Below are 21,680 nucleotides of genomic sequence, written 5' to 3' on the forward strand. Positions count from 1 at the left end.
TTGGTCCCCCCACCCGCGCCTGCACCCTGAATTGCTGCGGGTGGAGGAAGGACCACAGTGAGAACTTCTCAGTTCGTGGACCCTATGTGAATAGGGTTGTTGTAAAGGTTTAATTAGATGATGTATTCAGTTATTCACTCAACAAACAAACATTTATTGAGCTCCTCTGTACTGAGCATTGCCATAGCTTACGTGCTCATATGACATCACCAGGAGGGGAAAGGCGTTTCTACTATGTGTCCCCTAGGTGACAGGCACTGTGCTCGGGCACCCAAGTTTCGTTCGACTCTTGTAATCAGCCTTCGTGGTATGTTTTATGGAGAAATTTAGGGTTAAGGTGTTGGTTACTATCAAAATGCAGAAAGTCTGGCCATGGACCACCTGAACAGCATCTCATGTATCATCGAAGGTACATACTCCTCCCTTACGTGGTGCCCTCCAGTAATGGCTCCTTTGTTTTCTTCCCTCTTCCCCACTGCTGCTCCCAAAGCAAACCTCAGTCCTCGACTCAAGTGCCCTCAAGACCCGGGTGCAGCTCAGCAAGAGAAGCCGCCGCCGGGCTCCCATCTCCCACTCCCTCCGGCGCAGCCGAGTGGGCGAGTCGGAGAGCCGATCTCCACTGGAGGAGGACGCTGACAGCAGGTGGATGTTCAAGGACTCGACGGGTACGCCACGTACTCTCCCCTCCACAGAGACCACGCGGAACAGCAGGAAGCCGCTGGGTTGGACACTGGGAAGACCTTCCTGACTTTGCAGGCCATGGGATCTTAGAACACAGTGGCATAGGAAGCTGCAGTGTTTTCATTCTACACAGCTTAGTAGAAACTAGACAGAAAAGGTTTTTCAGGGATGGCATATAAATCGGGGCTCCATGGGTTGGGAGAGACAGAGACACAACTTACTAGGGTTTCAGGATTTCTTCTTTTATCCTTAATTAATTTCGCCCTTCTACTCCCTTTAGTTTTGTTGGCTGGTTTTTTTCTAGCTTTTCGAGTTGAAAGACCAGCTCATTTATTATCAGTCTTTTGGTTTCTAATAAATTATGGAAGGCTACGCATTTTCCTCTAAGGACTTCTTTGGCTGCATTGCATATCCAAACCTGAGCCTAATCTTAAAGAGCAGATGGAATTAAGCAGGGATGGGTATTCCACACAGAAATATCTGCAGGATCCGAGGGGCAGAGGTGTGGAAAGACCCTTCTGTGTGTGTGTGTGTGTGGCAGGGCCAAGTGCTTCTGTGTTGCTCAAGCTGGAAGTAGCAGGAATCATGCTGGAAAGGTGGGCAGGGGTCAGCTCAGAGAGTCGTGATTTCTTGCTAAGGAGTTAGACTTTATCTGTAGATGGAGAGTTGTGGAAGGGTTTTAAGAAGAAGCAAAATCTCTTTTGATGGAAACCATAGCAAGTGACCCCACTGCTCTATGTGTGTATAGCCTTTGGTCCCCAAAAGCTACTGTAAGCTTTTATTCATTTGGGATTTGTTCATGGCCAACAGTAGGATGTTGGACCAGACTCTGGGCTGGGTGAGGGGCGTAGCCTCTGATCAGTACCTTAAATAAATGCTCAGAGGGTTATCTCCCCCTCTCCTGTCTCATGTCTGTCATTAGAGGAAAAGTTTAAATGCCTGAGTAAGACTTCTCTCTCTGCACCCTTCCTGGGCTTTCTGAGCCAAGTTCCATGGAGCTGCCTGGAGCCAATAAAGACCAAAGTGGGGACAAAAGCCACATGTACCACCAGCTGGAGCATGGCGGCTGCCTCTGGTTCCCAGCAGCCTTGAGGAACCGGCCAGCGTGGGGAGGGCCTGGGGGTATGCTTTCTGAACACACCCCAGTTCCCTGCTTGGCCCGGGGCTCCAGAAGACCTGGCCTTGCCTCCACCGTCCCCAACCCCCACTCCTCACTGTGGCCGTGTCCCGGTCTCCAGGAGGTCTCCTGAAGGAGTGGGGACAGGCAGCCCATCACCTGGAGGCTGGACCATGGTGATGGGGTTACATCCCAGAGAGAGGGGCTCGGGGTGAAGGACAGTGGCTTCCTGGTCCACTGTGGGCAGCCCTCCCCCAAGACACAGGAAGCCCTGCCCACTCCCTTCTAAGAGCATGACCCCAGCGCACAATGGGCTGAAAGGGCTTCTGTCTCCTTTCCTGCCTCTGCCAAGGAGTTCCGTCTGTTTCCCCAACTCAGAATGAGCCGGGAGCCCAGGAGGTGGGCCTGGCCATGCCCAGTCCCGGGAGCAAACCCGTCCTGCCTCCCTGTCCACAGTAAGGCCCCCGCTGTGGCCCCATCTGCAGAGTGGCCCGCGCGCGATCCCATCTGTGCAGGGCTGTTGCCAGGGCTGCACGTGGGGCTGCGTGAAGGGTCTGGCCCACAGGCCACAGTAGACGGCTGTCCGTGACTTTGGTGACCTTTCCTTTGCAACAGAAGAGAAATCCCCCCAGAGGGAAGAATCTGATGAGGAGGACAAGCCCTCCAGGGCCGAGAGGACACCTGTCAGCCATCCACAGAGGATCCCCGTGTTCCCAGGCATGGACCCGGCCGTGCTAAAGGTACCAGCCTGGCGCCACAGCCCCCATGACCTGGGAGTAACAGAGTAGCCTCATGCGTCCAGCCCTCCCTCTGTCCTTCCCTCCCGGCCTCCATCCCTTCCTTCCTCCCTCTCTCTCATTTTTGAAATAGTTTAAGACTCGTGACAAGTTGCAAAAATAGTACAGAGAATTCCCGAGTGCCCCTCGCCCAGCTTCGCCCCGTGATAACACCTCGGGGGACCACCACCTTATCATTTCCATGGTGACCCGGTGTTTCTTAATCTCCACTCCCTGTCTTTCTTAAGCCCCCAAACCCGCTGCTTGGTTTGGTCTTGTAGCTCAGCCTCCATGTTCTCGTGTGTAAAGTGGGCTGATAATGCGCCGTGGGCGACAGGCCCGCTGCTGGCTGCCGGGGAAACGGGAGTGAACAGACCCAGCCTGTGTCCCTGAGGAATCGGTTGCTGGGGACGGTAGGCACAGAAAATGATGGTTTCGATACCAAAGGATGTGGGAAGCCGGCGCTGGAGCCATGTGACGCTCTCATAAATAAGAGCAGAACCCCCATTGGACTGTGGAATCCGCAGGGCAGAGCGGGGCCACCTCCCCGGGCCCCACCCTCAGTGCCACCCAGCTTCTCTCAGTCCCGGGGTGCAGGGGTGCTTCAGTCAGGCAAGGGAGGGACCTTTTGTGGCCCCCTGTTCTGGGCCGGGCATCACGCACTTTTGCCCCCCAGAAACCCCACAAAAGGTCGCTCTTTTCTCCCATTTTATTGGAGAAGAAATGAAGGCGGCGATATTCCTGTGGGGTATCTCAACTCGATATTCCACGCAGGCCGTGAAAACCACCTGTGGGCGGGCCACGAGTCTGCCACCCCTTTACTAGGTGGCTCTTCTGCTTTTTATGTCGTTTCTTGCGCGAATAGACAGTCAATAAACGGCGGATGCTTGCCCGTCCCTGTAATTGGCTTCCCGGCTCTTCAAAATGTGAGCACCTTGCAGCCACTGTACCGGGCCAGAAGTTTTCTGACTTGTTTTTTAAGCATCAGAACAAATGGCATCTTAGGAGGCAGCCTGAGGTGGGAGGCACGGGAGCGGGCGGGGCCTGGGCTCCCGAGTGGCAGGGGCCTGGCTCCCTGGACACAGCCTGGGTGCTCTGCGCTCCGTGGAGACGAGGCTCTCGCCCGTCTGCTTGTCAGTGTTAGCACGAGCTCCTCGGGCCTGGTGGCAGCCACATGTGCTCTGGGCTCTCTCAGCCACGGGCGACGCTAGGCAATTGTTAACCCCTGGAAGAGGCTCTCAGGCCCATTCTGGAAGGAGCCGTGCAGTGGGGTTGGGCAGACCGGGGGCAAATTGCAGTTCTTAAAAACTGGGAGACTTTGGGCAAACTGCTCGACCTTTGATCTTTAGGCGACTCCTCTGTAAAAGGGGGAAAGCCAGTGTCTGTCTGGGGAGCGTGTGCCTGTATCTCAGGCCTGATAGAGTCAAAACGACGGATCTCAGTGCACAGGGCTGTAGGGCAGACGATGGAAACGACTGTTGCTGCTGGGGACCCTCCCGGCGTGGTCTCAGAGACAAATGCCACCTGCCACCCTCACACCCTCGGGCCCCCAAGGGAGTTCTGAGCACACTACTCTAAGTCGTTCCCAACATGCCCTCCGAAAATGGTGAAAATCCGTGCTGGCTTTTTCCTGGGGGAGTCTGATGTCAAAACTTCATTTTATTTCTCTGGATGCAGGAGTGGGGGGCTTAAGGGAGCCGACCCTCAGCTGTGGGAGGGGCATTATCTCACGGAGTTGAAGGAGACGGGATGTCCTGTGCTGAGAAACCTGCAAACGGTGGCTTTACAGCCAAAGATGATGGGACTGTGGGGTGTTCTGCTGGTGGGTCTTTGATCCCAGTGGTCAGGGGTGGCTGTGGGGACTGAAAGCCTGACCTCCGAGGTGTCCCAGCCTCCAGGGTCGGGCAGTGTCTCCCCTGCCCCTGTGTTTCCTGCCAGGTCCGTTCAGAGACTGGGGGCCCCGTTGTCACCATGCGCTGACAGTGCCGTTGGCCGGGACCCTTCCCCAGATCACAGGCCGTTTACAGAGAGTCCTCTTCTCTCCCCAGACTCAGCTGCACAAGAGGCCCGAGGCCGACAGTCCCGGCGAGACCCCCGGCCGGGTCCCCCAGCCCAGGACCCCCAAATCCCCCTTCCAGCCTGGGGTGCTGGGCAGTCGCGTGCTGCCCTCCAGCGCGGAGAAGGACGAGAGGTGAGGGTTCTGGGGGTGAGGGCCCCTCCGCCCCGCACTCGGGTGCCCCTCTGGGGAGGAGCGTGCCTGGGCTGCAGGGCTGAATGGAAGGAGAGTTTCAACTCTGTTTTCCCGGCAGCAGAAGCTCTGTGGATTCAGGTGAGCTCTAGGCATATCTAACGCCATAAGGTGATGCTGCGGACTCTGAGATGTAACGGACGCTCAGGTCGGGGAGGGGGCCAGGAACCCGGCCCGTTGGCCTCACTCCTTCCCTCCTCCCCTCACATCCTGCGTGGAAATCTGCTGTTGGAAAACTGCTGAGTGCCGCCCTCTCCAGGCTGGAGGGGAAACTGAGGCACCTCCCTCCTGTTACCTTCCAGGGAAGCGACTTTGTCTCAGGAGAATCTGAGAGACCAGGGAAGGGCACGGCCAGGTTGAACGAGATACACTTAATTCACTCGCCCTTTGGGGAGCGGCTGTCCCATTCCCGGCCAGGCCTGCTCCACGCAGAGATGAGCGCAGCACAGCTCCTGCCCCCAGGGGCTCCCAGACCAGGGCACGGCAGCAGCTGGGGCTGGAAGTTGAAAGCTCGCTCTAAAATCATCCCAGCTGTGCTGCTTCAGAGCTGTGTGACCTGGGAGAGGTCACTTGACCTCTCTGGGCCTCAGTTTCCTTATCTGTAAAATGGGTTGACTGACCATCCTAGGTTTCCTTGGTGGTCGTGAGGATGAAACGAGATAGTGTGTGTGAAGCCCTTGGCCCTGGAGCTGGCTGGTACACGTGCCCTCTAAGAGGTAGTGGGGTTCTTGTTATGAGACCTGGTAACACACAGAGGTTAGGAATTACTCGTGCTCCTAGCATTGTGATGTGATAAGTGCTCTGACAGAGCAGGGCTGGGCAAACTTCGGCCCACTGTCTGCTTTTGTAAATAAAGCTTTATTGGCACACGGCCACGCCCATTCATTTATGTATTGTCTACAGCTGCTTTCCTGGTGCAACTGCAGAGCTGACTAGTTGTAACAGACACCCAGTGACCTGCAAAGTCAAAAATATCTACTGTCTGGCCCTTTATCTGACCCCCAGGAGAGAGGAAGGGCTCTTAACCCAGACTTGAGGAGGAAAGACGTGAGAAAGCCTTCCAAGAGAAGGAGAGGCCGAGCTGAGTCATGATGGACAAAGAGACGGCAGTGTGAGGGGATCCCAGGCCAGAGTCACAGCATGTGCAAAGGCCCAGAGGCCTCATGCTGCTGGGAGCTGCAGGCAGTGCTTGTTATCAGAGCACAGAGGGGACTGTGGGAAGCAGACAAATCTCTTTAACAATACATTTAAACAAATCTGTGTCATATGGGCACTGCACGAGTCAGGGTTCTCCAAAGAAACAGAACCAATAGGATGTATACACACAAAGAGAGAGATTTATTTAAGGAATTGGCTCACATGGTTGTGGAGGCTGGCGAGTCCAAAATCTGCAGGGTGGGCTGCAAGCTGGAGACCCAGGGAGGAGCTGAGGTTGCAGTTCAAGTCCCAAAGGCAGTTTGTTGGCAGAATTCCCTCTCCTTCTGGGGAGGTCAGTCTTTTTCTATGAAGGCCTTCAACTGATTAGATGAGGCCCACCCATATGCCGGAGGGTAATCTGCTTTACTCAGAGTCTGTTGATTTACATGTTCATCTCATCTTAAAAAAAAAAACTTTCACAAGGGTCATCTGGAATAATATTTGACCAAATATCTGGGTACTGTGGCCTAGCCAAATTGACACATAAGATTAACCATCACAGGCATTTAGACGGGTAGAGAAATGGAAGGATGGCTGAATGTCTGGGCGACAAGTGGAAGGATGGAGGTGATTTTCTATAACCATGACTTTATAGTGCAGATTATTTCATGGAATGGAAGCACCATGATTTACTTAACATTCCCATTGTTGGCGCTTTGGTTAACTCCCATTTCTTATCAGTTACGTTCACGTGGGCACGTTGCCATCTGTGAGTGCCGGCTCAGCGTCTGCCTTGGCATGACAGATGGGGAGTCGGGTCCCACCCGGCCCTGCGTGCAGGAGCCCTCGGTCTGGCTCACGCTTGGCTCTCGCTGGCTTTGTGGTTTCAGATCAGAAGAGCCATGTCCGCAGTGGCTGCGGGAGCTGAAATCCAAGAAGAGGCAGAGCCTGTGTGAGAATCAAGCTTGAGCAGGTACGGGGGGCCCTGGGGGTGCTGGACGCAGCCTACGATCCCAGGAGGAAGGAACGTGGTGGGAGGAAAGGTTCAGAGACCTGGGGCGTCCAGGGGTCCTGGGAGGAGGGTGGCCACAGCTTCTTTCATTTTGGGGAAGAGCCACAGCGGGCAGCCTGGGTGGGCGCAGAGGTGGGTGACCCGGGCTCTGGGCTCCTGCCCTTGGCCGCCCTTCTCACACATCTCAGTCCCCATTTATCAAAGACCAGCTTAATCTGAAATGTTCGCCGTTTCTCCCTTCATATACGACCTGTATAATTAAAAATTAATTTGAAAAAAGAGAGATTAAAAAGTGAAACGATTAGATGTACCCTGGTGGGGGTCCCGGATGCCTGAACATCTTGAACCTCAGTTTCTCCATCTGTCAAATGGGTCAGGGTGCCCGTGTTGCTGAGCAATCCCAGGGCACAGTGACAGTGCACCCAGAGTCCCGCCTGTAAGCCCGAGGGACAGGAGCACACGGGACATGCTCCCCAACAGTCAACTCTGATGTGAGCAGCACAGGAAGCCCACCACCCCTTATCCACAGACCCGAGTCCAGAAAGCTCTGAAAACAAAGCATTGTTGTCACCCACTTAGTGGCCACACCTGACCTGCGTGGATATCTATGCGTTACACTGCAGGCACATCGTGTGCTTGACTCTGGGGCGTTACGTGATATATGCATGTATGATATACGGTACATAATATCGACATGTATGTATGGAGGCATATGTATGTGTGTCTGTATGTATATGATAAACTCCAAGAAATTCCCCCTTTCCTGATAAATGTACGCTCACGGGTTGGGGATGAGGGATCAGAGACTGTTTCTTTCGTCTTTAGTGCCATACATGCCATACCTCAGTTAGGCGTCCAGCAGCCCACGAGGGCACCGAGGCTGGCTCCCCGAGCTGACCCTACAGTTCACGTTCGTTCACTGTACCCAGCTGCCCGCCGCCTTCCTCATCCCGCCCCTCAGACAAAACCAAGCTCTGTCTTTCCTGGCCTGTGGCTGTGGGAGTGGCCGTCTGGGGGGATCCCAGGACAGGTTTTAAGGCCTGATGGTGGAAAGAAATGAGGCCACCTGTTCCCCCTACTGACACTAGGACTGTCGCTTGTTCTCCAGACAGGGGACACTGCCACGTCTAATGAACAGAAGCCTTAACTGTCACAACCCCCAGACACGGCCACACTGCTGCCGTTCTCTCCTGCACGACGGTGACCAGCCAGGGCCCCTCCGGTCGGGTGGAGAATGCTGTCCGGTGCCCCCCGCTGGCCCTCCCGGATCGGGCGGCACGGCTCAGCCAGCACGTCTCCCCAGACAGCACTTCAAGCCGGAAAGAAGCCGGGCTGCCCAGAACTGTCCACACTCGTGGTTTGGTTTTTTACTTAAAAATGTGCATTTCTGCCCACTTCGGACACCTGCAGCAGCTCCAGCAACATGGATGTGAGGCTGGACCGTCTCTCCAGTTGTGGAAAACTCCTGTATTTTGAAAGCATCTCTTCTCCCGCCCCAGGGCAGGTCTCTTTCAAAAGGACATTTCCAGGGAGGAAGAAGCCATTCGTGGCCTGCTGTCATTGTGGTCCAAGGTGGTACCTTCCGCTTGGGGTTTTGGATGGCTTTTTTCATGAATTCCATCGCCCTCTCGACGAATCAGCAGTTTGATTTTCAAACACCCCCACTCTCCTTCTGTCGAGTGTCTCTCTCCCTCCGGCGGGGCTGCCTGCAGAGTTGGCCTGTTTCATCGTATGTCACTTTCGTTTGCTTTAGAAGGTGATAAAGCAATAATTCAGCCAGTTTTCTTTGAAATTTGCTATGTATATATGTTTTTACGTTCGAGAACAGGAGGAAAGATGTCTGAATAGTTTGCTTGAAGTATCCGATCATCTCAGGTTCTTATTCCCTGTCCAAGCTTTTGAAAAATTCTAATTGTCCCCCTTGGATGTATTTTCCTGGTTTCTTTTCATCTGAGCTCTGATTTCGGTACAGTGACCTTTGTCCCTTGGCCTAAAGGGTTTATAAACTTCAGCCCAAATGGCAGTGCCTTTCTCACTCAAACATCAGACCCGACTGGAGAATCTTTTCCTCCAGTCTTTTTTGGACCCCTCCTGAGCTGCTGGCCTGGAAGAACGTTACAAATTGGCCTCAGGACAAACGCGCAAATGAGGGTTCCTTGTTTCTTCTCTCCTCTTCCTCTACCGCATCCCCCATGCCGCCCCCCGCAAACTCCACCCGACCAAGTGCTTTTTTAGGTCCAAATGCAGGAATGGAGGGTCTTGCTAAAAGCCCTTCTCTGGAGGAGAGGCCCCCAGGCTAGGAACTCTGGACAGAAGTGCTGGATGCTAAGTGACGAAGCGTAAGGTTTGCCTTGTCCCTTTTTTCTTGCTAGCTCTAAGTGGGGGCTCTAGACCTCTGCTTAAGACCTCTAGACAATCTCTACTCTGTCCTTCTTTTTGGAAATCCTCAACACCAGCTTCCTCCACCTCTGAAGCCCAAGGCTCCAGCAATCATCCCAGATATACTTGGCTGGCCACCTGCCACGCCTGGAGTTGCCATCCACTTTGTGCCAACCTTGCCCGGGAGACGCCCATTGGTGAGATGCCTGGGGAGTTCATAGGGCAATTGCCGAGGGGCCCTGGGCTGAGTTTCCTAGTGGATCCATGCACAGCACTGGCTAGATGTGGAAGTGAGGGCACATGCGTTCCACCCCCCTCCCCCCACCCCTGGCCCCCAGCTTCCCAGGAGGTGAAATTCTCTCTTGATAAATCCATTATTTGCAAATGGTGTCAAAACATACCTCCCTTCTCCCTGGCCACCTTTCCAGAAGTCTCCATTTGTCTCCTCATCCCTTCTTCCCCCCTTATCTCCCTTTACCACCTCTTCCCTCTCTTGGGGATGGCGGCGGGGAGTGGAGAGCAATCCTGTTTCTCCAGGTTAAGACAAACACCTGTGCCCCAGGTGGTTGTGGTTCAGCACCACGGACAGTGGCTGCAGGGCCCCTCCCTCCCTGAGTCCCGTTGGCTGATCCTGGGCTCCCGATGGGCAGTTGTTGGACCCGTGACCGGCCCAGCCTCCTGCATATGGCAGCCTCATGCATCTGTGTCTGGAGGTTTGGCGCTTCTTGATAATAGTTTGTGTTCTCTTCGTTCGCTGAGTGAGCGGTCAGTCCCCTGTGGCCATTCGGGAATTTAATTCCTCCAGGCACTGCTTCCATTGATTTTTTTCCTTTTTTCTTTAAGATCAAGTTCATGTTTTATAACAGTTTTAATATAGTGGCTTTCCAAGTTAATAGGCCCCCTTTAAAGATACTCCTAGTGTGTTTTGACCCCGATGGCTTTTCTTGGCTGCCGTCTTTGTCTTTCTCAAGGTGGGCAGGGCCCCTGGGGACCATCGTAGGCAGTAGGAATGACCTGCTCTGTTGAGTGAGTCTATCAATGCTCACCACGCAAGACTCTCGGTTCTGAATTAGTCACGTTTTAGCCCAAGTATGCCCGACAGGCAGGAAAAAACACTTGAAAATGAGATTGACCTGGAGATCTTTTGCCCAACCTCCCACCCCTTGACTGGAAATAAAAATCCATTTAGTTCCTTGATGATTCGGGCGTACAAAATCCAACCCTGGAAACCGACGAGGGCAGCCTGCTCTCTCCACCGCAGAGCAGACGATCACAGTGGGTCAGGAGCGGCCCCCTTACTGCAGGCTCCCCACTTCCTCCGCATCCCGCCGTGATCAGTGTGCGGTGAACTCAGACGTGGCTGCTGCTTGCAGCTTTTGCAGGTAGCTGGGCAAGTGAGTTATTTATTTCTCCTTTTTGTAAACTAGGTGAGCTCTCGGGGGCTAAGCAAGGGTTTATATGCCCGTTTCTCCAGTTTGCCTGGCGCCGCCCTTGAAAATCTGTCTCCTTTTAAACTAACTTAAGACGCCTTAATCGTTTGTATGCAGTCAAGTCACCTGTCTTCATCCAACCCTCCTCCTCTGGGCCTTTGGATGTTAAATGAGAGTCTTACAGAAAATGCAAATTCCTATGTCTGTACAATCTCTCCTTGTTTCTCTCCACACAACCACACACGCACACACACCCTTTGCACATCAGCATTTTGATGGCTGGTCTTTCGATACGTCTGTATCTCTCTCCCCTCCCGCAGATCCCTTCTTCATGGTCCCTTGCCTAATGAAACAGGGGCCTTTGGCCTTTGAAATTCCATGGCAAGCCCTCAGAAATCAGTGTTGTGGAGAATTCCTCAGCGCCACCAGAGAGATTCTGGTGGGAGAGAAACCTCATGGCGTGTGGGATGTTGGCGGTTGTGAGTGACGCTGAGCTGGCAGCCTCAGATTGTCTAGGATTCAGAGAAACGGCAATCCGATGGGGATGTTTTCCAGGGGGACAAGTCAAGTCGTCTACTTTCAGGGAAATGTGTTTTCCTTTGTGCATCCCGGGGAGTGAGGCCAACTCGAGGTATAGCTAAGGAACGAGAATAGAAATAGGTGTTAACTGGGGTCCCTAAGCTTAGAGGCCATGCAAGGGTTTGAAAAAACCCTTGGCGGGCTTTCCGTAAAGGAGGCCTCAGCTTCTCCCACCTTGTGCTCAAAGCTGCCTTGTCCGTTTCTGCTTTTACAGTTTCCATCCTGATGCCCCCGGGCTGCCCCAGGACTAGGCATAATTAGAAAGCTAAAAATCCACAGGGATGTGGTCACATCACCTCCGACACTAAATGCTTTCTTAGAGGTGACTGGGGCCCGCACGGAATCCAGACTCCCACCCGAGGAGACGGTCCTCAAGCCCACCTCTCCCCCGTCCGTTTCTGCTTCTCCCCGTCAGTCCCTGTGGTCCTCCCACACAGCCCTGCCCCGAAAAACAGGAAGCTAGATTTCTGTTGCCTTTGTGTAAACTAGAGTTTCAGGGTGAGCCTGAGGGGAGATGGAGAGGCAGAAGAGCGCTCTCCAATGGGAAGTGCCCTCCCCCTAATTGGAGCCATGGCAAGTCCCTAGACTAATGGGGAAACCTTGGGGACTCTCTGACTGTGCCTTTCCTCCTCCACCGCGTTAAAACAGGAAAGCAAAAGTCCTGGGACATCGTGCATCCGTGGGCTGGAAGGGTACTGAGGTGGAGGGAGCCAGCTGAAGCAGGCCCGACCCGCTCCACATCTCATCCCCTTAGGGAGAGCTGGATCCGACCTCTGCGCTGAGAAGATGCTAGGAGTCACCCTGTGTGGAATTCTGGGCAAGCCGAGGTTCTGGAAATGGGCAGCCACGCAGAAAGCCAGTGGGCGTGACCGTACTGCCTCTTGGTCAGTCTGTGTCTCCTTGTGCCCCCTGCATCCCTCTAGATATTTCTGTCTTTTGTCTGGGTGGGTTCCTGCATGGAGGGGCTGAAAGCAGGGTTCTAGAGAGTCAGCCTGAGGCTTCTGGCCAGTTATCCTCCCAGCCTGTCCCCCAGCCCGCGCAGGACCTCCTGAAACCGCCATCCTCACACCTGGTGCCGTAGCATCTTCCACGGATGGGACTGGCACTTCTTTGACAATCTCCAGTGATGTCAGGCCTGCTCAAGAAATTATGCCGTTGTCTACAGAAGAATTTGAGCTTTTTAATGCTCTGGTTCCACATAGCCTTATAGATCCTGTAAATAAGGGGCTCACAAAAGTAATATATTGTGTTATGGAAGATATTTTGTACTGTGTTGTTTCCTAAATCATCCCAATATCCCAGAAGTCTGGCATTTCTCAGACGATTATGATCATCAAACGCTTTGTAAGATGGGGAGAGTGGAAGTCGATATAAATATATATTTTCCTAACCTTCCTTCTGGGTCCCCTCCTCCGAAAATCTAAGTCGCGATAGAGAAGGACCTCGAGTCCTGTGTGTAGGAGAGTTCAGCTTGCTGGTGTTCTCGCAATTGCCTTATGAATTCACAAACCCTAGGAGTCCTGGACGGGAGGCGGACGAGAGGCACTTTATCCAACCCCAGAAAGACTCTCTCCTTGCGTGACTGAGAATTCATCTAGAAAAACCTATATTTTTAACGTTAAAACAAATGGGGCTTCCTGGACCTCACAGAGTATCAATGTCTCCAAGTGCTTTTATATTTTGTAACTGTAAAGAGGTTTCATACGCACCGAAGAGCATTCGGGAATCTGGTCGACTGCCATACAAGATGACCTTTGCATGTACAAAGATGTTGCATTCAGACTCTGAAAACAGCAAATAAAGCTTTGATGCAAGTTGCATTGGAGAGGTTGGTGTGTCGGCGTGGGGATGAATGGACTCCCCCATGCGTGCATGCCCGTCACCCGCTGAGTCGGTCTCTTGTCTGTGCAGAGCTGGGGGCCGGGCAGGGGGAGGGGGTGGCTGGGGTCCTGGGAGAGGGGCCCATGGAGACAAAGCAGGATGTCCATTCGACGTGGGGTTGAATCCTCATTCTGCCCCCTCCTGGCTGTGGGAGTTCTCTGAGCCTCGGTTCTCCAAAATGGGGTGGTGACATTTTGTTAGCGCAAGGAGGGGAGGGAGATGCTGCTGGCATCCAGTGAGTAGCTGCCAGGAATGCTGCTCATCATACTTCAATGCACGGGGCGGCCCCACCACAGGTGTGATCCCGCCCCAGATGGCAATAGCGCCGAGGTGGAGAACTCTAGGTTAAGGAAATGTGGCCTGGGCAAGTGCTGGGCGCACAGTAGGTCCTCGGGATCCCAAAGGATCTCATGGGAGGGAGTCACACCTGACTGGCTGTCCCCACCTCTGTCTTCCCCCTCATGTCCCTAGCAGGTGGGGACTGCATCCCAAGGTCAGGGGTCAGACCGACTCTGCTTTCCACAGTCACCAGCAGGAAGTAGGCCCTGGTTGAACTGTCGCTAGTAGGCATGGTCTTCGGTGATTAAAAATCAGCAAGTAACAGGCTGTGCCGAGCGCTTGGTCTCACGGTCTCTCCGCGGCTCTCCATTTACAGATGAGGAGACTGCGGTTCTGACCTTCAGTGACCCCCCCAAGATCACCTGGGTCCACCTGCTTCCAGAGTCCAGCTGTCTCCCACAGCATCCTACCAGCATCTCCAGGGATGCGGGGCAACTGGGTGCTACGCTGACTTGAGGATTTTAGCCACAAATGACAACAAAAGAAAACGTTTCTGCTTAATTTACTCCTTGGCCCGTCATCATTTCATTCATTCAATAATCATTAAATATTCATCACAGGCAAAATTATACTTTATAAGACACTTAAAAAATGCGTGAGTTTACTTTGTTTTGCTTATGAATAAGGTGACGATCAGCATCACCTTTATTTCGGAGGCTAAGAGCCGGACCCTGAAGCAGGCCAGCCCCTCCTCCTCTCCGCTGTGTGACCCTGGGTAAGTGACTTCACCTCTCTGAACTCTTTTCCCATCTGTAAAACAGAGATCATAATTCCTCCCCTAAAGAGGGCTGGGTGAGGATTGAACACAATGCTCATGAAGCTGGCACAGGGCCTTGCACTTGGTAGCTGTTAAATGGTAGCTGTTATTCGTATGTGCCTTTTACATGAAGAAAATAAATCTTTGATGCGTCTGTTACAGCATCGTGTGAAAATGGTTGGATGGATTTACACCCAATCTGGAGGGTATGTTTAGGGTGATCTGACTTCAAATTTAGGCCACATGGCACATAGGAAAATCGAGATTCTGGGGTGCCTCACTTTAAGAACTGGAGGCTTTCCAAGGATGTCAGGCCCCCCCAAAGAGAAGATGGTGGCTCTGAGAAGCCTAAGAAAGAGTAGAGATGGGGCGCTGGCGAGCACTACATCCCGATGCCCACGCCTGGCACGTCGGGTTTCCCACAAAGCTGATGAGGTCCCTCTGCCCCCAGGAAGTCATCAGAGGCCTTGGCCCAGGACACAGGCGCTGGGGCCTCCCCAGGCCACTATTGGAGTGAAATGGCCTGAACGGAATCGGTAGGACAGGGCGCTGGCTCAGCAGGCCGGGATGTGCTGGGCTGTCAGAAAGCGCCCATAAATAGGACACTCCTTGCAAAGGCGGATGGAGTCTGCAGCCAGTGCTGACCCCTCGGTTCTTCCCAAGGCGCCAGCAGCAGGTTCATTCCGGGACGTGCAAGGGTGGGGAGCAGGTGCTGCCCTGGCAGGCCCAGGACTTTGGGGGTCCCAGTGGGGTGTGCACTGGCCCCCCGCACAAATCGGGGGTTCACTTGAAGGTTGGGGCCGAGAGGGCGGACCGGATAACAGCCCCAAGGCCAGCTGGCGTCAGAGGGTGGTGCCCTGGGCATGTGCTTGGGGTGGGAGGCCTGCAAAGACTGAGCACAGCTGAGGAGGGCGGTGGGCAGACGGGGCTGCCACGTCTCACCAGAGTCCTCCAGGAGCTGGACCAGGCTCTGCTTCCCGCGGAGGCTGGGCGCAGGCAGGACAGCCAGCCTGCAGGCTGTGCGTCCCTGGGCCCGGGTCCAGCTTCGATGGGCCGTGCCCTGTGCATGCAGGAGTGGCAGTGCCTGAGCCAGGGGAGGGGAGCGGCTGGGTGTGGGGTGTTGATATGGGTGCCCTGTGGACCGCTGTGAATGTCTGAAATGGCCTGCGTTTGTGTGTGTGTGAAAGAGGGAGTGAGGCCATCCTTGTGCAGTGGACAGGATGTGACTGTGTACAGGGACCATGGGAGATGGTGTGCATATGTGCGTGTGTGTGCTTGTGCGTGTGCTGATAGACTGCAGAACAGCCTCTGTGTCGGCGTTCGGGACAATCACGAGAATCCTTCCACTTCTGCGGGGCCTGTGTTGTGTGTCACGGTCCCCGTGGGATGAACGGGAGCTGTCTGTCTGTGTCTGTGTCTCTTTAAGTGGCAGTACACAGCAGGTGCTCCATAAATGCTTATGGAATGAAGAAGTGAATGTATGGAAACTGGGCTGGAGCAGGTATCTGAGGACCTGGTCCCGCATCATGCTTTCTCCAGCTGTCTGTCTGTCTGTCCATGCCCTCCAGCCTGTGGTCCCCGCTCATCCCAGCGCAGGGCCGGGCTCTGAGGGGCTCACGGAATCACTGGTGCGCGAGGCAATGAGCGAACAGAGACTCTAGTCTGGAGTGCGGAGGGGAGAGATCCCTGCAGAGGAAACGCCCCGGGGCCTGCCCTCTGACCCGGGTCCGAGGTGGTGTCTGTGCTGAGCTCTGGGAGTGGGGGCAGGGCATGGGCTTTGGGGCCAGGCCCAATCCCGACCTCAGGGAAGTGGCCTCCCCTCACAGGGCCTCAGGGTGCCTCTCTGTAAAATGGGGATCCCCATCCCACTGACTGTCCCAGTCTGCATGGCCCATTGTAGATGCTAGGTGGATGTTTGTTGAATGACTGAATGACCAAATGTAGGTCGTGAGTAATGACTACATGCCATAGGCAGCAGAGTTCTGTAGCTCATCCTCGACTCCAGTCACATCAGCACCTGGTTTCTCCCGGGTGGACCTGGTGACCCGTTTTCCTTTGGTTGAATCCAGAGGTGTTCCTGGGAGATGGCGGAGCAGCATGGAACTCCGGAGCAGGCTGCGGCTGCCAAGGGCCATGGAGGCCTTGGGGGCACCTACAAGGTACTGGGTGGGGAGGGTCGGGGCCTCAGGGTCAGCATCCCGGCCAGGCAGCCTCTCTCCAGAAAGGAGCAGCAGCCCTTCTACCAGCTGGGCCAGGAGGACACCTGTGCCCTCTGCCGTCAACTCGCTTCGTGACGTCACTGCCTCTTCCCTCTTCTGTGAAGCTGGTCACACACACCCTGCCTGTCCCAACGGGGCGGGGGGCCCCGGGGGGTTCAGGAAACTGGTATTGAGCATCCTGCCTGACCTCAGTCCAGTTCCCGTCCCTCGCTGGACCTCAGCAGCCCCACGTGGAAAATGAGAACGATGCTCACCCCCCTCGTCCCCCGGAGCTGGCGGGAGCTCAGTGCAAATGCCATGATGGGACAGAGTTGGAATTTGCTGTCTCTGCCCTCTCTGAGTGAGCCCCGGGGGCTTCAGTTCGAGAAGGGCTCAAGGATGGGTTGACTAAAGAGCTAACGGGGGCGTTTCTGAGGCCGTGCCGGTGGCTTTAGAGTGGAGGAAACGGGGAGGGAAGAGCAGCCAAGAGGTCTGCCTGGCTCTGGGGCTGATTTGTGGGTGACGCTGGGCCAGCCTTGCCATGAGGACCCTCAGCTTCCTCCTGGGGAGAGCGCAGGGCTGTGCTAGTGACCTCACGGGCATGGCACATCCTCAGAGGCAGCTTGCCCACCAGAAGGTGGGCACCACTCCCAGCCCTTCCTGCCTCCTTTTGTCATCTGTGGGCCTTCTGCTGTCCTTGCCAGGGCGGGGGTGCAAAGAGCCGGCTGACTTATTGAATCCCAGTGCCTCCACTTAACTTGCTGTGCAACCTGGGACAAGTGACTTACCCTTTCTGAACCTTCTATAAAATGACCAGAGCAGATGTTCCCGAGGGACTTGCTACAGAGACAGTGGGCTTCGAGGTGGATGAGAGAGGCAAAGCCTTCCTCTGTCTTTGCAGCCCCTTCCTCCCTGGGTGTAAGGCAAAGGTCACCCCATTATTGCAAACTAATATTTCATCTGTCTTGCACTGGGTTTTTTAAATGGGGAAGTTTCCCATTAAGAAAAATATATGGCCTCTCTTGAAAAGTTTAGAATGGGGCCCGCATTTGCTCCTCCGTAAGCAGCTTCATTTCCCTACAGTCCTAATGGGGTCGAGACTGGCCCCTGCCAGGTGCCCAAGTTGCAATCCCTGGTTTAGTTGAGCTTCCTGGAGCCGGTGCCTTGCATGGCCACCAGGGGCCAGCGCAAGCCTGTGGCGCGGGCTCCAGGCCGGTGCGAGGCGGAGCGATGGAGCGGGCGGGTGGTACCTCCGTCCCCGCCCCGGGGAAGACGGCGCGGGTCAGGCGCTGGGGCCGGGGGCCGGGCCCGCGGGCCGCTCAGGACGCTGCCCTTCCAGGTGATCGTGTATGAAATGGAGAACTTCCAGGGCAAGCGGTGCGAGCTCTCGGCCGAGTGCCCCAACCTGACGGACAGCCTGCTGGAGAAGGTGGGCTCCATCCAAGTGGAGTCGGGGCCGTGAGTACCGGGACCCGCAGCCCCTCCGCAACCCTGAGCCTTCGGGGGGTCGGGGGGTCGGGAGGTCTGGGTTCCAGCCCTAGATGGGCTGCGGGGCCTCAGGCGGCTCGCTTCCCATCTCTGGCCTCCGTTTTCCCATCTGTACAATGAAGGGGTTGAACTGTGATCGTGTTAGAATCCTTCTAGCTCCGGATTCATGTGGATCTACGCAGCGGGAGCACAGAGGGGGCCACCCGGCACCTGTTCAGTGTCTGCCAAGTGGGACTTCATCATTACGATTTGAACAAATAATTATAACATCTGAAACTGACCATGCGCTCTCTCACTGAAACCTCACAACAGCCCTAGGAGAGTCACAGATGAGGAAACTGAGGCCAGAGTGGTTAGGTGACCCGGCCGTGTCCACACGGCAAGCAGGTCCCCGCTGGGCTCTGAATTCTCGTCTTCGGATTGGAAGTCCAGGCTCCAACCCCCGGGGGATCCTGGGCAAGTCCCACCCTCTGGGCCTCTGTTTTCTCACCTGTCAAATGGGGATAATGATGGCACATATTTCAGAGAGGGTTTTTGTGAAAATGAATGGAATGATGCACAGGAAGAAGAAAGGAGAGTCGACCGTGCAGAACTTACTCGCCAGGCATTGTGCTCAGCACGTTTCTGAGCATCCGCCACGGGCGGCACGTAAAATAGATTCTCAAGACTGTTTCCCAGGACGGGGTGCGGGCTCAGAGACTCAGCTCCCAGTGTCCTGGGAGCTCCCTCGATAACAGGCCCGGGGGATCAGTAGAAAGGTGGGCAGGAGGGTGCCGGGTCAAAGTTCCGCCCTTCCCTCGCTAGACTCGGGTCCTCCCCCGGCAGCAGCACAGGCGGCCCGGCCTCTCTCCTCCCACAGGTGGCTGGCGTTCGAGTGCAGGGCCTTCCGCGGAGAGCAGTTTGTCCTGGAGAAGGGGGACTACCCTCGCTGGGACGCCTGGTCCAACAGCCACCACAGCGACAGCCTCCTGTCCCTCCGGCCCCTGCACATCGTGAGTACAGCTGTCACTCTTCTCTCTCCCACCTGCTTCCCCCCGCCCTTGGTGGCTGCTCCAGCCCTTTCTCCTTGTCCCAATAGCTGATGCTCCTTAGAAGGGCAGTGGGAGGGGGAAAGCTGGGAAGAGCCAATCAGAATCCGGTTTAGTGAAGAGGGAATGCAGCCACCTTAATGATTTGGTCTTCCACCCTCTCTGTGCCTCGGTTTCCCCATCTGCTAAATGATGGCGTTGAATGAGACCTGAAACGCCCCCTCATGGTTTCATGGCTCCCTGGCTCTAGGGCTCTGAAGGAGCCGAGCTCTGGAGGAACCTTTAGGTCCCCACCCCTCCTGCATTTGGGGGTGGGGGAGCCCCATGAGTCCCCTCCCCCAGGCAGTGGGCTCGGGGATGGGCGTTATTTTGTGGCGACTTGATTCCTGCCTGCATCTGGAGCCTCCCCGACCCGGGTTCTGGGCCTGGGAGCAGACACTTCACCCCGTGGTCTTGCCCCCAGGATGGTCCGGATCACAAGCTGCATCTGTTTGAAAACCCAGCTTTCAGCGGCCGCAAGATGGAGATAGTTGATGACGACGTGCCCAGCCTCTGGGCCCACGGCTTCCAGGACCGCGTAGCGAGCATCCGGGCCATCAACGGGACGTAAGGGACCACCCCCACCCCTCCCCTGCCTCATCCTCGTCACTCACAGCTCGGGCTCCAAACAGAATCTCTGTTCACCGTGTTTCCTAGAGAGCTGACACCTGCTCCTCCGGGGCTGGAGGCCCGTGCTTCGAGTCGGCTGCTCCTGCAGCATCCTTGCTCAGAGCCCCACTCTCGAGCCTCAGGATGCGAACGTCCAATGGCTCACACTCCTGTACCACTGGGTTTTCAGGAAGCCTTGACTTATAGAAAGATTTATTTATTTTTATCACATGAAATCTGTCTATTCCCCGCCCCCCCCAATCCTCATCAAAATCTTCACTCCTTTTCTGAACATCCCCAGACCCTTGAACTGATTCTCAGATTTTTTTTCCTCTCCACAATCCTTGTCCTTCTTGCCCATGGTTCTCTAGATGTGACCTGAGTAGTACATAGGCAAGCAGGTGCATCACCTCCCTCCTTCCAGGTTTAGTATCTCTGTTAATGCAATCTCAGAATCATTTTCCCTTCGTTAGTGACTACATCTCACTTGTGTGCTTGTGATCCGGGGTTGGGCCCTGAAAGATGCCACCTCTTCCTGATAACAATTTAGTCACCAACTTTTTACTGAGCATCTACTATGCGCAGGGTGTGGGGGCAATAAAATTACGCAGCCTCTGCCCTCAAGAAGTTCACAGCCTGATAGGGAGGCAGACAAGGACACAGGTACTCACAGTGCACTGTGATCAGTGTTGTGATGGGGATGCTCCGGGAGTCCAGGGTGGCACTCGATTCAGCCTCCAGGTATCAGGAAGGCCTTGCTGGAGGAGGAGACATCCCAATTGAGATGTAAAGGATGCGAATGACAGAGGGGTAGGGATAAGGATGAGGCAAGGAAAAGTGTTCCAGACAGAAGGAACAGCATGTGCAAAGGCTCAGAGGCATGCAGATTCAAGGCAAGTAGAATGAGAGAGGCTGGAGTCCAGGGTGTGAAGAAGGAGGGTTGAGAGATGAGGCTAGAGACATTCCCTGAAGGATCTTGTGAGCAGGGTAAGGAGTTTGACTTCTTCCCGAGGGCACTGGGGAGCCAGGGAGGAATTGGGGCAGGTGGAGAGCATGGGCGGATGCTGGCTTTGAAAGGCTCGCTCTGGCTGGAGGCGGGAGACGGGAGGCTGACCGGCCTGCCCCGGCCTTGCCATCCCCGCAGGTGGGTTGGCTACGAGTTCCCCGGCTACCGTGGGCGCCAGTACGTGTTCGAGCGGGGCGAGTACCGCCACTGGAACGAGTGGGACGCCAACCAGCCGCAGCTCCAGTCCGTGCGCCGCATCCGCGACCAGAAGTGGCACAAGCGGGGCTGCTTCCTCAGCAGCTGAAGGGCACCCAGGCCCCAGTGGCCCCGGCCCGCCCCTGGGGGCAGCAAGGGCAAGAAGAAGAGGCTCCAGGGCCGGGGGGAGGGCCTGCCTGTCCACCCTTCCCCGGAATCTGCTCAATAAAGCCTGGGGCCGGGCCCCCACCTGCCATGTTCCTCTGTGTCACTTCTTGAAGGGCGAGGCCTGGGGGCAGCTGTGGGAGGGGCAGGCCGGAGGAGGCTGGGCGAGGGTTCTGAGACCCCTGAGGGAGGGCTGTGAGCTGTGCGCGTGCTCTAGGCTCTAGTCCCTTCAGGTGGAACCATGCGCACATCCTGCCCTGATCTTGTGTCTGCCTGTCTGTGTCTCCATCTGTCTGTCCGTCCATGCATCCATTTTTCCTTCCATTTTTCCATGTTTTTTTCTTTCCATTGATTCATCCATCCTTCCTTACTCTCACCCATTTATGTCTTCTTCCATCCATTCTTCTATTGATCCATCCATCCTATCTCTCTCCCATCCATCCACCCACCCACCCGTCCATGCAGCCATGCATCCATCCTTCCTTCCATCCATCCATCCACTCATCCATCCATCCATCCTTCCTTCCTTCCATCCATCCATCCACCCATATATCCATCCATCCATCCATCCATCCATCCACCCATCCATCCATCCACCCATCCATCCATCCACCCA

General features: G+C 55.1%; 2 protein-coding genes across 3 annotated transcripts in view; both read left to right on the forward strand.

Annotated features, from left to right (window-relative positions):
* The window catches only part of KIAA1671 (KIAA1671 ortholog), a 136,965-nt gene extending 123,788 nt beyond the window's left edge, over positions 1 to 13,177 (forward strand). For both annotated transcript variants that reach the window (XM_046640153.1, XM_046640154.1), the window contains 5 exons: positions 491 to 665; positions 2,414 to 2,538; positions 4,623 to 4,765; positions 6,850 to 6,932; positions 8,080 to 13,177. In XM_046640153.1, coding sequence (XP_046496109.1) covers positions 491 to 665; positions 2,414 to 2,538; positions 4,623 to 4,765; positions 6,850 to 6,928 — 522 coding nt within the window. In that variant the 3' untranslated portion in view covers positions 6,929 to 6,932; positions 8,080 to 13,177. The remainder of the gene's footprint in view (positions 1 to 490; positions 666 to 2,413; positions 2,539 to 4,622; positions 4,766 to 6,849; positions 6,933 to 8,079) is intronic.
* A 2,418-nt stretch (positions 13,178 to 15,595) lies between these two features.
* CRYBB3 (crystallin beta B3) lies at positions 15,596 to 21,117 on the forward strand. The gene is made up of 5 exons (XM_046640804.1): positions 15,596 to 16,495; positions 17,874 to 17,992; positions 18,882 to 19,014; positions 19,514 to 19,656; positions 20,843 to 21,117. The coding sequence occupies exons 1-5, from the start codon at positions 16,421 to 16,423 to the stop codon at positions 21,006 to 21,008; spliced, it is 636 nt and encodes a 211-aa protein (XP_046496760.1). The 5' UTR covers positions 15,596 to 16,420; the 3' UTR covers positions 21,009 to 21,117.
* The last annotated feature ends 563 nt before the right edge of the window (positions 21,118 to 21,680 follow it).

This window comes from Equus quagga, chromosome 15, assembly GCF_021613505.1.
Source record: "Equus quagga isolate Etosha38 chromosome 15, UCLA_HA_Equagga_1.0, whole genome shotgun sequence".
NCBI lineage: Eukaryota > Metazoa > Chordata > Mammalia > Perissodactyla > Equidae > Equus > Equus quagga.

What these genes read in the sequence shown, in the direction of transcription:
- CRYBB3 (XM_046640804.1), top strand. Translation starts at nt 16,421, where the DNA reads ATGGCGGAGCAGCATGGAACTCCGGAGCAGGCTGCGGCTGCCAAGGGC. An exon ending in ATCCAAGTGGAGTCGGGGCC is followed by an intron (nt 17,993 to 18,881) that starts GTGAGTACCGGG and finishes CTCCTCCCACAG; the next exon opens with GTGGCTGGCGTTCGAGTGCA. An exon ending in ATCCGGGCCATCAACGGGAC is followed by an intron (nt 19,657 to 20,842) that starts GTAAGGGACCAC and finishes CCATCCCCGCAG; the next exon opens with GTGGGTTGGCTACGAGTTCC.